The sequence below is a fragment of the Erpetoichthys calabaricus genome, chromosome 10, assembly GCF_900747795.2.
Source record: "Erpetoichthys calabaricus chromosome 10, fErpCal1.3, whole genome shotgun sequence".
In the NCBI taxonomy this organism is placed as follows: Eukaryota; Metazoa; Chordata; class Cladistia; order Polypteriformes; family Polypteridae; genus Erpetoichthys; species Erpetoichthys calabaricus.
The window spans coordinates 148,966,091-148,981,457 of record NC_041403.2 but is presented as its reverse complement, the minus strand read 5'-3'; the positions used below and the strand labels follow the sequence as shown (position 1 = coordinate 148,981,457).

Here is a 15,367-nt window from a genome sequence, read left to right as displayed (position 1 = left end):
TCACATATACTTGCATATACAGTATATGGCAAATGAAAGTTCAATGTTCATTTCAAGAAGAATTATGATATGTGTGAGAATTTTACAAGGAAATATTGTATCTCCTCTGACAGACTGTCATTCAGTTCAGGAGGTGTTATTACCCTGACTCTGCTGATTCCAGGTTTAATGCTGCATCTGCTACAGTCATGAACCAGGCTAAGGCAAGAAAAAGGAAGAAAAGGATAAAGTACGAGGTGTGATCAAAAAGTATGGTGAATGTTGATGGAGAGCACCATCCAAGAGCAATGCAAAACAATTCAATGCAGGTTCTGACTTGTCCATCCTAGAGCTGAGTTTGTGACAAGCTTCAACTTGCTTGATACTGTCAGTCATTTATGAGCCACTGTTGAGTTCAAGTGTGTTTTTCAAGTTTGTCGTTAATAATGGATATCGAGCAACGCATTAACATGAAATTTTGTTTCAACTTGCAAAAAGCTCAAGAAACCCATCAGATGTTGAAATCAGTTTATGGTGACACTGCACCGACAGTGAAGACTATTTACAAGTGGTTTGATCGATTTCGTAATGGATATGACTCGGCTGAAGACGAGAAAATCGTCCTGATCGGACGTCCTGCAACATCAATAACCGAGGAAAATGTTGAAACAGTTTCATTCTTCATCATGACAATGCTCCTAGCACGACAATTTCTGTCAAATAAAAACATTAGACTGTATCCACATCCACCTTATTTGCTGGATCTGGCTACGTGCGATTTTGGGCTGCTCACTAAATTGAAAATTACCATGAAAGGCAAACAATTTCAATCCATTGAGGACATCCAGGCAGCCAAGACAGCCCAACTAAAGACACTCTTGAAAGAAAATGTCCAGAACTGCTTCGCAAAGTGGCAGGAGCATTGGGAGAAGTGCAATCGAAGTGGAGGAGAGTATTTTGAGGGTGACTAGTAGTTGTAAATCTTTTACTGCAATAAACGTTTCTTTTTTAAAACATTCATTGTATTTTTTGATCAAACCTCGTACATGGCTTTTGATGAAAGCATTCTTTTGGGCTACCAAGTGCAGATTTGATAAATTAAACCCTTTGTCAATATATACATTTTTGTGTTAAATGATGTAGTCAGAAATGTATACTCACTTCTTTCACAACTGATGGCTGACCGACCTCTCCTGCATGAACAGTTCTATGGATTCCACATCTGACAGCTTCCTGAGAAAAGCCCAGTGATAAAGTGTGTTAGTGTTAATAATTATAGAAGATAACAACTGTTTAAAAATTATGAGTGATGGCTCTGAGCCTAAGGATCTGCTCTGGTAAAGTCCTGTTACTGCCAAAAGAGAACCTACGCTGTTAGGCCCTTAACCTGAAAAGTACTCCAGGGGCACTGTGCAATGCCACACTCTGCACTGTGACCCCCAAAGGTCATGCGAAAAGACAACTTCCCCTTGGGGATTAATAAAGTATATCTATTACAGGTATAACAGACAGTAACTTTGTATAAGGTTAACGTTTACCCCCCCGGATGGAATTGAAGAGTCACATAGTGTGAGGGAGGAACGATCTCCTCAGTCTGTCAGTGGAGCAGGACGGTGACAGCAGTCTGTCGCTGAAGCTGCTCCTCTGTCTGGAGATTATACTGTTCAGTGGATGCAGTGGATTCTCCATGATTGACAGGAGCCTGCTCAGTGCCCATCGCTCTGCCACGGATGTCAAACTGTCCAGCTCTGTGCCTACAATAGAGCCTGCCTTCCTCACCAGTTTGTCCAGGTGTGAGGTGTCCCTCTTCTTTATGCTGCCTCCGCAGCACACCACCGCATAGAAGAGGGCGCTCGCCACAACTGTTTGATAGAACATCTGCAGCATCTTATTTCAGATGTTGAAGGGTGCCAGCCTTCTAAGGAAGTATAGTCGGCTCTGTCCTTTTTTGTACAGATCATCAGTATTGGCAGTCCAGTCCAATTTATCATCCAGCTGCACTCCCAGGTATTTATAGGTCTGTACCCTGTGCATTTCCCCTTGGGATTAATAAAGTATCTATCTATCTATCTATCTATCTATCTATCTATCTATCTATCTATCTATCTATCTATCATAAAAAAAATCTTGGGACGTGACAAGACCTTTTTTTCTCCGACGAGACATGATCTTTTGAAGACAGAGAGACACTTTCAAGTCCCACAAGACGGTCAAGTCACGTCATACTTACAACCTTTGGAAGCAAGTCCTGTGAGACGGTGACTTTTTCAAGTTACTCCCTACTTACAACCATCTAACCTCTCAGTTATTGGAATGCGTTTGGCAGACACACTTCCAGCACTCTCAGTTTTTAAAAAATTTATACGTTCTAGATGACACATCAACGACTAAGCGAAGAAGAAAGAGCAGTGTGGCGAAAAGTGACCCCAAAGCGTTGGATAGAAAAGGAATTAAAAAAAACCCAAAAATAATCTATGTGCAAATTTTTAGAGATTTAACCATGCCCGGGGGGCTGGAAAAAAGACAAAGTAGAACGTCGTAAAGAATTCAGAAATGTTGGCACGATGCACATGCAGAGCAGGTTAGAGATAATAGAAGTCTGAAAATTTGAAAGTCTCATAAAAATGATAGTAAAGATCGTATTAGCACAAACGGAAATTATTACTCAGTGAAATAATGAAATAAGTCAAGTCAAGTCAAGTTTATTTATAACAGCGAAAAGAGATAGAATAGTGGATTTGAGGATGTCTGGGAGAGAAGGCAGTGAGACAAAAGGACAGCTGCAGTACAGGCTTTTAAACGTTCGAAGTGCCACATGAGATGCAGATCACACGGCACGGCGGCAGCAGCAAGCCAGCAGCTGATCGAGCAAAGAGGAGGTAAAAAAGAGAGGTTTTGGAGGAGGGATCGCGTCTCCTCGGGGTGTGTTCTGTGCTGGTTGGGGGGTCGGTTTAGGAAGGGGTTGGCAAGCAATGCGAGTAGTCAAATAAAAAAAAAGATGCTTTAACCTGTTTTTATTTCATTTAAGAAAATAAACTTTGACTCATTCATCTTTATTATTATTTCATTTTATAAAATGAAGCCCATGTTCTTATTTATATTCATGGCTCCACAAATTTTAAAGGTCTTGTTTAAAGTATATTTATGTTTGTAAAAATGCACACCAATGTAGACAGAATTTTGTTTGACATGTATCCAAATTTAATTTGAGTATTAATGTTAGAACTGTGTTGCTTCATTTTTTAACAACTTGACATATGGAACTGTTGCACGAACTCCTTAATTTTCCTCCATTTCACGGAAAAAGCTTTATTTAAGAACATAACCACATCCTCTAAAAAGCCAGATTAGTAGGTTCTGTTTAAATTTTGTACATTGTTTATAATTTACACCACAGAAACTTTAAATAACACATTTGATCTCTGATCACATTTTACTTTTGCCCTTTAAAGGAATAATCAAACCCAAAATTTATAGTTTTGTATATGTTACTTATTCCATGTAGATTGTAGTGATGGCTGGGAAAGCTTTTTAATGTTTTTCTTGGAGAATGGAGATAAAAACCTTTCTGACAGAATAGACATTAGCAAACAATATGAAAATGTCCATCAAAAAATCTAACATTACGCACGTCACAAAAAACAACTTGTCAAATTGTGTAGTTCAGTGTTCCTTAAACTTTTTATTCTTGTGATAATCTTGTCCTTCTTAGTGTCTTTAGAAACCCAATCAACAGAGACCACCAGATTGGGGGGTCCCCCTTGAAGAATCAAAAAAGGTAGCAACCCATGACCCCCAGTTTAAGAAGGTACGGTCTAGTCATGTGCTCACAACCAGTAAAACACATGCAATTAAAATATTGTTAAATAAATACTTCTGGAAAATCGGTGCAATGTGTGCACAGGAAACATGTTCACAAAGGATCGAGCTTTTGAATCGAAGACCTACCATTTACTAGAATAATCTATTTAACAATATTTTAGCAAAAATTCATGCCTTTTCCACGTCATAAGGATACGGCTGGGTGATCTGACATGAGGATTACGCAATATCAGTAACATTACATTTTTTTTACCAATGTTTTTATAGTGTTTGCTTTGATTCAGCATTGGTCTCCCACTTTTAGCTAATTATGTCCTTTTGTTTTCTAAAATAACCTTGATACGATTGATAAACTCAGAGAGTTCCTTGTTTGCTATTAATATGAAAAAGCTCCAACTCTGGGAAGCAGTACAGAGGAGTAATTCAAAATACACTGATTTTCCTTATTGTGGCCACAACCCATGGGCTCCTTGAAACTCATAAAGACAAATGAGAGCTGCTTCACCCTGCTGTCATCTCAAGTGACATACTGCTGGCTCAGCACATTCATGTGCACTTTGGACTTTTCTTTCAGTATCACAATGCTGTGGTGTAAATTACCTATTAACTGTGGTGACAAGTTGTAAACATGCGATAAATGCTGTTATTCATTTCACATGAAGGCAATCTATGGCAGCGCTGAGTGTGTGTAATATAACTTTTACAATTTAAAAATTTTACAGCACAAGTATGTTATTCTTAGCAATTTATTATACAATTATTTGCACATACCCATAGGATAACTAGATGTATTTGGTACACTTCTCAAGTTTTTACATAATCCGTCAACTTCTATAGCCTTGCTCAAAGTGCTTGTTACTCTTTTTGTCGTAATCTGTATCCTGATTTTATAGCCACTCCTTCATTTCTTTAATCTTCTCGTTCTCATTTCCCATGGATGGCATCTTTGAGAGCTCCAAAGAGGTGGAAAGCTCAGGGAGCAAAATCTGGACTGCAGGGTGAAAAGGGAATAAGCGACAACCTGTGCTCTGTGATCGCTTCTTGTGTTTTTAGACTTGCATGTGGTTGGGTATAAAGTAGCATGAAAAAGTCGGAATCCTTCAGTAATCACAGAATTTATGTATATATTTGTCTTAAAAGATGGTCTTATCTTCATCTAAGCTACAATAATGAACAAACACTGTCTAGTTTAACTGATATTTTACATACTTTTGTATTGTTATTGTATTGTTCAACTTGCGGGTTTAATTATTAATAAAGTTTGTGTGTTTATACATGGCAACAAAAATCATAAAAATGATTATTAATATTGCAGTTACAAAAGAAATCTCAAAAACAAAATGATAAACACACGATAAACGTCCAGTTTCAAATGAAATCTTCCTGAAAGTCATTGGGCAGCTTTGCCCAGTGCCACAGGGGCTACTGGGTTAAAAGTGAGTCAAAAGAGGCCAGCCAGGAACGCAATGAGTGGGGTCTTTTATTTCAATGTTTCACTACACAAGTGGATTACAATTACACCAATCGGATTACAGTTTTCTCTGCACTGATGTCCTGTGCCCACTTGTTCATCTGATTTTTTTCTGGTTTGGAAAAACGCCTTCATCTGGGAGTGCTTCTGACTGCAAATCATCACTTACATTGGTGTCATGACAAGAAGAAAAAATTTAAGGGGGTTGTTCACAGGAGATTTAATTTTGTAACACCACCATCATCTGCATCTGCAAAACTGGACTGTCAGGTTTATTATCCATCCATCCATTTTCCAACCCACTGAATCCGAACACAGGGTCACGGGGGTCTGCTGGAGCCAATCCCAGCCAACACAGGGCACAAGGCAGGGAACCAATCCCGGGCAGGGTGCCAACCCACCACAGGACACACACAAACACACCCAGCACACACTAGGGCCAATTTAGAATCACCAATCCACCTAACCTGCATGTCTTTGGACCGTGGGAGGAAACCGGAGCGCCCGGAGGAAACCCACACAGACACGGGGAGAACATGCAAACTCCACGCAGGGTGGACCCGGGAAGCGAACCCGGGTCTCCTAACTGCGAGGCAGCAGCGCTACCACTGCGCCACCGTGCCGCCAGGTTTATTATTATAATTTAAATTTTATAAAAAGAGAAACTGGACTGTCAGGATTATTATAATTTAAATTTTATAAAAAAGCGAAACTGGACTGTCAGGATTATTATTATAATTTAAATATTATTAAAAACAAAACTGGACTGTCAGGTTTATTATAATAACTTAAATTTTATAAAAAGAGAAACTGGATTGTCAGGATTATTATAATTTAAATTTTATAAAAAGCGAAACTGGAGTGTCAGGATTATTATTATAATTTAAATTTTATAAAAAGCGAAACTGGACTGTCAGGATTATTATTATAATTTAAATATTATTAAAAACAAAACTGGACTGTCAGATTTATTTTTATAATTTACACTTTATAAAAAGAGAAACTGGACTGTCAGGTTTATTATAATAACTTAAATTTTATAAAAAGAGAAACTGGACTGTCAGGTTTATTATTATAATTTAAATTTTATAAAAAGCAAAGCTGGACTGTCAGAATTATTATTATAATTTACATTTTATAAAAAGAGAAACTGGACTGTCAGGTTTATTATAATAACTTAAATTTTATAAAAAGACAAACTGGACTATCAGGTTTATTATAATAACTTAAATTTTATAAAAAGAGAAACTGGACTGTCAGGTTTATTATTATAATTTAAATTTTATAAAAAGCAAAGCTGGACTGTCAGAATTATTATTATAATTTACATTTTATAAAAAGAGAAACTGGACTGTCAGGTTTATTATAATAACTTAAATTTTATAAAAAGACAAACTGGACTATCAGGTTTATTATAATAACTTAAATTTTATAAAAAGAGAAACTGGACTGTCAGGTTTATTATTATAATTTAAATTTTATAAAAAGCAAAGCTGGACTGTCAGAATTATTATTATAATTTACATTTTATAAAAAGAGAAACTGGACTGTCAGGTTTATTATAATAACTTAAATTTTATAAAAAGACAAACTGGACTATCAGGTTTATTATAATAACTTAAATTTTATAAAAAGAGAAACTGGACTGTCAGGTTTATTACTACAGTTCACTAAGGAACTGCAGAACTACGCACTTTGTCTGGAGGATGCCACACGTTTATCTCGCTAGCCAGTCTTACACAAGAGATTTGATTGTGCCGTGATTGTTCTATCTTATGTTTCACACAAGTTTTTTGCATCTAATTTAGTGCAGTAAACCTAGAAATTTACAGAGATCAAAGACCAAAAACATATTCACAGATTTTCACATTTGCAGGGGGCCCTGTGCCTCTAACCCCTGTGAATGGCAAAAGGATTAATTTACATTATTCAAACATGGAAAAAGTACGTGGACATCCTAGGTCAATGATGTTGAAAAAAGCTAACTGGAGTCAGGAGTTGGCAAACCTGGCATCCAAAAAAATGAAATGAGATTGTAGGTGTGGTTTAGAGATATTTTTAACCAATAAGTTTTCTGTTCACAAGAAGCATTTGCTGATGTGAAGCAGGCCTTGCAGAAAAGAAGATCTATGATCAAGAATTGTTGATGAGCATAAAGCTGGAAAAGGTCACAAAATCATTTCAAAGATATTCGTCAGTCCACAGTCAGACAAGGTGTGTATAAATGGAGATGACTTCATTATTACTATAGTTCACTAAGGAACTGCAGAACTACGCAGAACTGTAACTGTGGCTTCTCTCCCTAGAAGTAGGTCTCAATATGCGCCACACAGAATTCTCAATGAAGTAAAAAAAAGTATTTTAGTATAACAGCTAATGGCTTAAAGGGTTTATTAGAACAGATTAACATCGCTCTTCATGAGTCTGCCATATGCTAAACACTGAACAGGCATGATTTCCATGACAGAACATCTAACAACAACATTTATTTATAGAGCATGTTTTCATACAAATGATGTAGCTCGAAGTGCTTTATAAGATATAGAATATAAAAATAAGATTAGCCAATACTAAGTAACAAAGACTACAGTAAAGTCCGATGGCGAGGAGGGCAGGAAAAAAAAAAAAAAAAACTCCAGAGTGCTGGAGAAAAAAAACTAAATCTGCAGGGGTTCTAAGGCTATGAGACCACCCACTGGGCATTCTACCTAACATAAATGATCTTAATCAGTCCTTATGGTTTTCAGGCTTCATGTGGAAGAATTAGATGATGATGGTCATGTAGACATCTGACCTTCAAACCATCAATGTAGAGACAATGGTGCCCTGATCAGGTGGTGTTGGCGCGGTTCACCACCACAGAACACCGGAAAAAGAACAGCAAAGAAAGTAGGAAGTTTGTTCGCCAAAAAAACATTGCTCCACACCTGAAGTTTTCGAAAGACCACCTTGACACTACACAACACATTATTGGAAAATGTATTGTGTACTGATAAAACGAAGTCTGAATTCTTCTGAAAGAATTTATTGCAGAATGTATGGTATACCTGGGATTGGTTCCTGCCTTGTGCCCTGTGTTGGCTGGGATTGGCTCCAGCAGATCCCCGTGACCCTGTGTTCAGATTCAGCAGGTTGGATAATGGATGGATGTATGGTATAAAAAGGGCACCTCATTCCAACATGAAAACATCACCCCTATGATGAAACACGTTTGAGCAAGCATCATGACTTGGGGGTACTTTTCTGCCTTAGAGGCTGGACAACTTGTCATCCTTGAGGAGTAAATGAATTCCCAAGGTTTATCAAAGTATCCTACAGGTTAACATCAGGGTAGCTGTCCACCAGCTGAAGGTCAATAGAAGTTTGGTAATGAAACAGAACAGGAACCACTAAACATTGAAGTAAATCTGCTACAGAATGGCTTCAAAAATAGAAAATCCACATTTAGGAGTGGCCTAGTCAAGAATCCAGACCTTCACTCAATGTAGATGGTGTGACAAAGAGCTGTTCACACCAGATATCATAATATGGCTGAGCTGAAGAAGTTCTGTAATGAAAAATGGTCCACAGAATTCCTCCCGAATGTCGTGCAGGTCTGATTCACAGGTACTGGAAGCGCTTGTTTGAGGTTAATGCTGCCAACGGAGGTGAATCCAAGGGTTCACTTACATTTTCCATGGCACACTATGCCTGTTTGATGGATATGTTCAATGCAGACATGAAAGATTATAATTATTTCTGTGCTATTTCTGTGTGTTTCTATACTTGTGACTTACACTCTATGGACGGTTAATACAGAAAACCAGGTCATTCCAAAGGGTTCACATACTTATCTTCGACATTGTAGTTGTATGAAGGAACATTTTTATTGTTTATGTGAGGCTGAATTCTCCCTAAATGCATAAATGTAGGATCCAAGTTCAAAGTTTGCAGAAACCTTTTATACTGACATAAAGACCACTTTACGAAATCCTAAAAGACTTACAGTGCATCCAGAAAGTATTCACAGCGCATCACTTTTTCCACATTTTGTTATGTTACAGCCTTATTCCAAAATGGATTAAATTCATTTTTTTCCTCAGAATTCTACACACAACACCCCATAATGACAACATGAAAAAAGTTTACTTGAGGTTTTTGCAAATTTATTAAAAATAAAAAAACTGAGAAATCCCATGTACATAAGTATTCACAGCCTTTGCTCAATACTTTGTCGATGCACCTTTGGCAGCAATTCCAGCCTCAAGTCTTGTTGAATATGATGCCACAAGCTTGGCACACCTATCCTTGGCCAGTTTCGCCCATTCCTCTTTGCAGCACCTCTCAAGCTCCATCAGGTTGGATGGGAAGCGTCAGTGCACAGCCATTTCAAGATCTCTCCAGAGATGTTCAATCGGATTCAAGTCTGGGCTCTGGCTGGGCCACTCAAGGACATTCACAGAGTTGTCCTGAAGCCACTCCTTTGATATCTTGGCTGTGTGCTTAGGGTCGTTGTCCTGCTGAAAGATGAAGTGTCGCCCCAGTCTGAGGTCAAGAGCGTTCTGGAGCAGGTTTTCATCCAGGATGTCTCTGTACATTGCTGCAGTCATCTTTCCCTTTATCCTGACTAGTTTCCCAGACCCTGCCGCTGAAAAACATCCTCACAGCATGATGCTGCCACCACCATGCTTCACTGTAGGAATGGTATTGGCCTGGTGATGAGCGGTGCCAGGTTTCCTCCAAATGTGACGCCTGGCATTAACACCAAAGAGTTCAATCTTTGTCTCATCAGACCAGAGAATTTTCTTTCTCATGGTCTGAGAGTCCTTCAGGTGCCTTTTGGCAAACTCCAGGCCTGCTGCCATGTGCCTTTTACTAAGGAGTGGCTTCCGTCTGGCCACTCTACCATACAGGCCTGATTGGTGGATTGCTGCAGAGATGGTTGTCCTTCTGCAAGGTTCTCCTCTCTCCACAGAGGACCTCTGGAGCTCTGACAGAGTGACCATCTGGTTCTTGGTCACCTCCCTGACTAAGGCCCTTCTCCCCCGATCGCTCAGTTTAGATGGCCGGCCAGCTCTAGGAAGAGTCCTGGTGGTTTCGAACTTCTTCCACTTATGGATGATGGAGGTCACTGTGCTCATTGGGACCTTCAAAGCAGCAGAAATTTTTCTGTAACCTTCCCCAGATTTGTGCCTCGAGACAATCCTGTCTCTCAGGTCTACAGACAATTCCTTTGACTTTGGCTTGGTTTGTGTTCTGACATGAACTGTCAACTGTGGGACCTTATATTTACAGGTGTGTGCCTTTCCAAATCATGTCCAGTCAACTGAATTTACCACAGGTGGACTCCAATTAAGCTGCAGAAACATCTCAAGGATGATCAGGGGAAACAGGATGCACCTGAGCTCAATTTCGAGCTTCATAGCAAAGGCTGTGAATACTTATGTACATGTGCTTTCTCAATTTTTTTATTTTTAATAAATTTGCAAAAATCTCAAGTAAACTTTTTTCACATTGTCATTATGGGGTGTTGTGTGTAGATTTCTGAGGAAAAAAATGAATTTAATCCATTTTGGAATAAGGCTGTAACATAACAAAATGTGGAAAAAGTGATGTGCTGTGAATACTTTCCGGATGCACTGTAAGAGGGATGAACAGCACTGTCCACTATTGCAGTCTTTTATGATGTTTTCTTACTATCAGTGTTTCCAAAATAAATATTGGCACCGACTCAAGTGTGACAAGCCCTTAACAGACTGCAAAGTGAATTTGATTTAATGGGTAGGATTTTGCAGGCACACTCACACTCCTAACAGCAAAAAAACAAAAAACAAACAGTCACATTACATACTTACCTCATATGCCCTTCTGTGACCAGGGTAAGCTTCACAATTCAAAGACTCATCTCCAGCCAGATCGATACCCACTACTCCTTCATCGCGGTACTTCTTGCACAACTCCACCACCTCCTCCGACCAGTCTGCACATGACAGAATCAAGTTGTGACACTTTATATTGTGGATCCTTTGTCCTCATATTCATATTTACCTGTGGTTTAAGAGTCAGTGTCCTAAATTCACACCTCTTCAATGTTAAATGATCCTAGAGCACTCCCATTTACCTTTTAATACAATGAAGTTCCAATTGTGGCAGTAGGTCAGACTAGCAAGGTGGGGTCAGGCATAGTTGAATTCGAGGACAGGGGTTGAGCATCGAAGGGAGTTGCTCGCTCCCACAGAAGTCTGGGAAGGCAGTGGGAGATGGACAGAGTGAGGCTCGGCTCAGTCTGGGAGCCCCATTTGTGAGCACCACAGCCAATGGGGGACAGGAGCCTTGGGTCCGGATTGGGAGTCCTGCTGTAGCCATGTAACGGCAGGGACCCGGACCTGCGGAAGAGTGTTGGCTGTGCCTGTCACTACTGTGTTTATGTAGATAGGATTCCTACCTGTGTTTTTATTAAACTCGTTTTAGAAAGAATATCTATTTGATTGATTTTACCTTCCATGGAACACCTTCTTTTTATGGATAATTCATTTAATGGATTTGGACCATTGCACTATTTATTTGAATGCTGATTGCTTTGATTTTGGAATTGTTTTTGAGAAAAGCACTTTTTGCACCTACCCCTTGCTTTGTGTTGTGTCCTCATCTGCTGGCTCATCCCTCGGGTACGTTACAGGCGACAAGATGCTTTCAAAACAGGAGTGGGAGTGTGAAGCTGTCCCGCACCATCACAGACAGCAGAAGACAGACTAGCTATGGTCTTTGTTTTGCTAATGGATGTAGTGGGCCCATGATTATAATAAGGTCTGGAGTTCATTCATTTCCAGGGAGGAAACACAAGCACTACAGAGAGAAAAGGGGACTGCTAGGGGAATAGGAGCAGGAGTGATCATTACGTTCAGGAAAATCCGCTCTCCAGGTGAAGTCTGTGACTGGCAGCAGTGGGAGGACGGTAGGTTTTCACCCGGTGGAGCCCTGGATCTTTCTGTGCTGCAAGGTCCAAGTAGGATAAGATGGAGAGGCATCGGTTTTAAAAGTGAAGCACCAGAGATGAGACTTTTAAAGACTCTTGCCTAACTTTTAACCTCGTTTTAATGGATTACTTATTCATTGGATTTGAACCTCCACTGTACACATTTTATGGGTTATTTATTTATTAATTTTTTGAGCACTGCACTTTGTTTTTTATAATAAAAGCACTGAGCACTTTGCACCTTCCCCTTGCTTCGTTTGTGTTTTGTCCTCATCTGCCATGCTTACCCAGTTATATTATAGACGGATCCCATTATGGAAGAGGGACCAAGGAGTGGACCCACACCGTCACAACGCCTTCAGAGACTCTGTAGAGTCCATGCCTCGGTGAGTCAGATCTGTTTAAGCAGCACAAAAGGGACTCATACAATATTTGGTGGGTGGTTTTAATGTTGTAACTGATCAGTGTATGTTTAACAAGGCAGAGAGAAAAGAGAATTTCAGAACTTAAGTGGTGAATAGGAGAGCTATTTGGTGCTGGGGAACAAGTCTTCTTATTGAGGAAGCAGACGAGCTGCCCCACCAGGAGCTTGGTCCAATACAATGATGCCAAGGCTATTGTTGTCTATTTATTTTGATATGTCTTTGTTTTATTCCACTGTCGGGCAACCGGTGGAATTTTGTAGGGGCGCCGCGAAAACTTTTGTAAAATATTTAAAATTGCTAGTGTTTTTGAACTTTTGGTTCATTAAAAAGATAATGTTTAAAAAAATATATTTTATGTTGGAAAAACATTTAACGGTTAATCAGATTGTTGAATAAACAAATGTATTTATTTTGAATGCAAGTTAAAATTTTCGCTGTTCACCATTCATCATAATATCAACACCAGCGGTGTCACAAACACATCTCGTGAGACTTAAAAAGTCTCGTTGTTGGAAGATCTCGCTCACTGTACGGCTAGAAGAAGGCGGAGCAAATATAGAACGAGAAAATACGAACGCTACATTTCGGCTCTTGCCGACGAGAGAGTATCGCTGTAGCAGCAGCTCTCACCACTTAATTGTCTGAATATTACTATGGAAAAATTAACCTTATTTTCGCTCTGACACCGCTGATCAACACAGTAAACTTTGTAAACTCGGTGACCTTTTCCAGTTTATCATTTGGAAGCTCTTATCTCTGTGAGCAAGGTTTTTCAACACTTACGGAAATGAAGTCTAAGAAATGCGAGAGACTTCAAATAATCGACAAGGAAATGCGCGTCTGTCTTTCGAAAATTGATCCTCGCATCAATCTCATATGCGCTGAAAAACAATCTCAACCTTCACATTAATTAAATTTAAGATTATCCTTTGATTCCTTTATTATTTTAAAATGTCTTTCAAACTTGTAAAATTAACTGTTTTTATTGGCGATTGTCCATAGATTGTGTCGTCACGACTTTATTTATGGGCAGTCCTGCGCCGCAACTCGAAAAAGGTTGCCTTTCGCTGTGTTATTCCCTTGTGTATTCTACCTTTGTATGTTGATTCATTGTAGGAAATCATTTATTGTCAGTAAAAACTTTTCTTTCTTATTCTTTGTTATGGGTTAGGTACACACAAATCACAAGTTTCTGTATACCTTTAAAATATTAAAGTTATGCAGTGCAAAATGAAAAATAAGAGAACATTATTAAAATGTGTTATTTTTATAATACAAAACCTTTTCATTTTAACATTGCACGGTTTATATAATGTAGTCTCATGCTGAAAATATTCACTCCCTCTGTACTTCCACCTCATTTCTATTTTTATAAATAGAAGTTTCCACCCCTCTTGTGCTGCCAAACTCCCCTCTACTTACATTAGCAGCCATTTTGTGAGACCTATTTTTTTGGACAATCTTCAATCAGTGTGTTCCACATTATTAGCACTCAGAGATGTTTTACTCATTTGTGAAAGGTAACCAAGTGCAGGGGGCATGAATTTTCTATTGAGCAGGCAAAGGTTGTTCGGACAATATAGACATGGACTGTGAATGGACAATAAAATGCAAACCGATGAATGAATACAAGAGACAAAACAAACAGAAAATTACAAATACACAGCGCATGCATAACAATCCAAAAGTTTACCTATGGAATAAATTCAAAGGGTAGCAAATGAAAAAAAACACAATGCAAAATTCAAACTTTTATAGTAGACTAGCAGATATACATGGCGTTTCATAGGTATATTTGTATAGTGGGTTAAGGTAAGAAAGGAAATATTGAGATGTTTTTTAAATGTTGACCCTTTTGTCATTAGATGAATTGCTCTTGTCCCATCTTATCAACAGTATATTATCCCTCTACACATTCCTCTGAATTTGTTCTTTTTCTTCATGATTACCTTATATACTCACGTATAAGTCAAATTGTGAAACCCGAAAAATCGATCATAAAATCAGACGCCGACTTATACGCCCATTCAAAAATGTGACCCTTACATTTTTTTGCCTCCTCCAATCTCGCATCAGTTTCTCAGACACATCAAATTTTGTTGCAGCAGCACAGTTACCAATTTCTTTCGCCACATCAACGACTTTTAATTTAAAACCAGCTTCACATTTTCTTCTGATCGAACGCTCTATCGTAGATAAAGGATGCTCTTGCAATAAAGGTGTTTGAGGGTGCAAGATACAAAAAACACAAAACAGTGCAAACGTCGCTTCAGAATAGTTCAGGTATTACCGCGTGGTCATGTAGGCACAATACATAGAAACAAAAAGGCAGTGTGCTCCATGGTTACTCTCTCAGGTGGGCGTTAGCATATCATAATCTCTTGGACCAATAGCGTGAGTTTTCTGCATTCAATTTATATGACCAACATTATAAAATAATGGAAATTATACGGTAAAATAAGTCCCGACTTATCCGCGGGAGAACTTATCCGCGAGTATATACGGTACATTCCATATTTGTGGTAACTAATTACCACTTCTTCTGTGTGTTTCCTGGTTTAGTGTGGTTTCACAAATAGTTGTTTAATCCCACATTAATAATCTGGATGGCACGTTACATAATTAAATCCATGGACTGTGGAAAGCATCTACAGGTAAGGCTTACAGGTAACGCTGCAGGTCTTGGTGTTACTACAGGAGACAGCACTAGTGATG

The 15,367-nt window shown here is 38.8% G+C and overlaps 1 protein-coding gene and 1 long non-coding RNA gene across 3 annotated transcripts in view; one reads left to right on the top strand and one right to left on the bottom strand.

Moving 5' to 3' along the window:
* The window catches only part of ada (adenosine deaminase), a 147,319-nt gene that overhangs the window by 26,382 nt on the left and 105,570 nt on the right, over positions 1–15,367 (bottom strand). The window contains exons 6-7 of the mRNA XM_028812079.2: positions 11,107–11,231; positions 1,141–1,212 (exon numbers count right to left, since the gene is read on the bottom strand). Coding sequence (XP_028667912.1) covers positions 1,141–1,212; positions 11,107–11,231 — 197 coding nt within the window. The remainder of the gene's footprint in view (positions 1–1,140; positions 1,213–11,106; positions 11,232–15,367) is intronic.
* On the top strand, positions 5,204–6,852 carry LOC127529361 (uncharacterized). 2 transcript variants are annotated; one of them, XR_007936027.1, is made up of 4 exons: positions 5,204–5,542; positions 6,288–6,336; positions 6,484–6,532; positions 6,680–6,852. It is a non-coding gene; the product is annotated as an uncharacterized LOC127529361 (long non-coding RNA). The 2 variants fall into 2 exon arrangements; XR_007936026.1 differs by lacking the exon at positions 6,680–6,852 and having other exon boundaries at positions 6,484–6,656.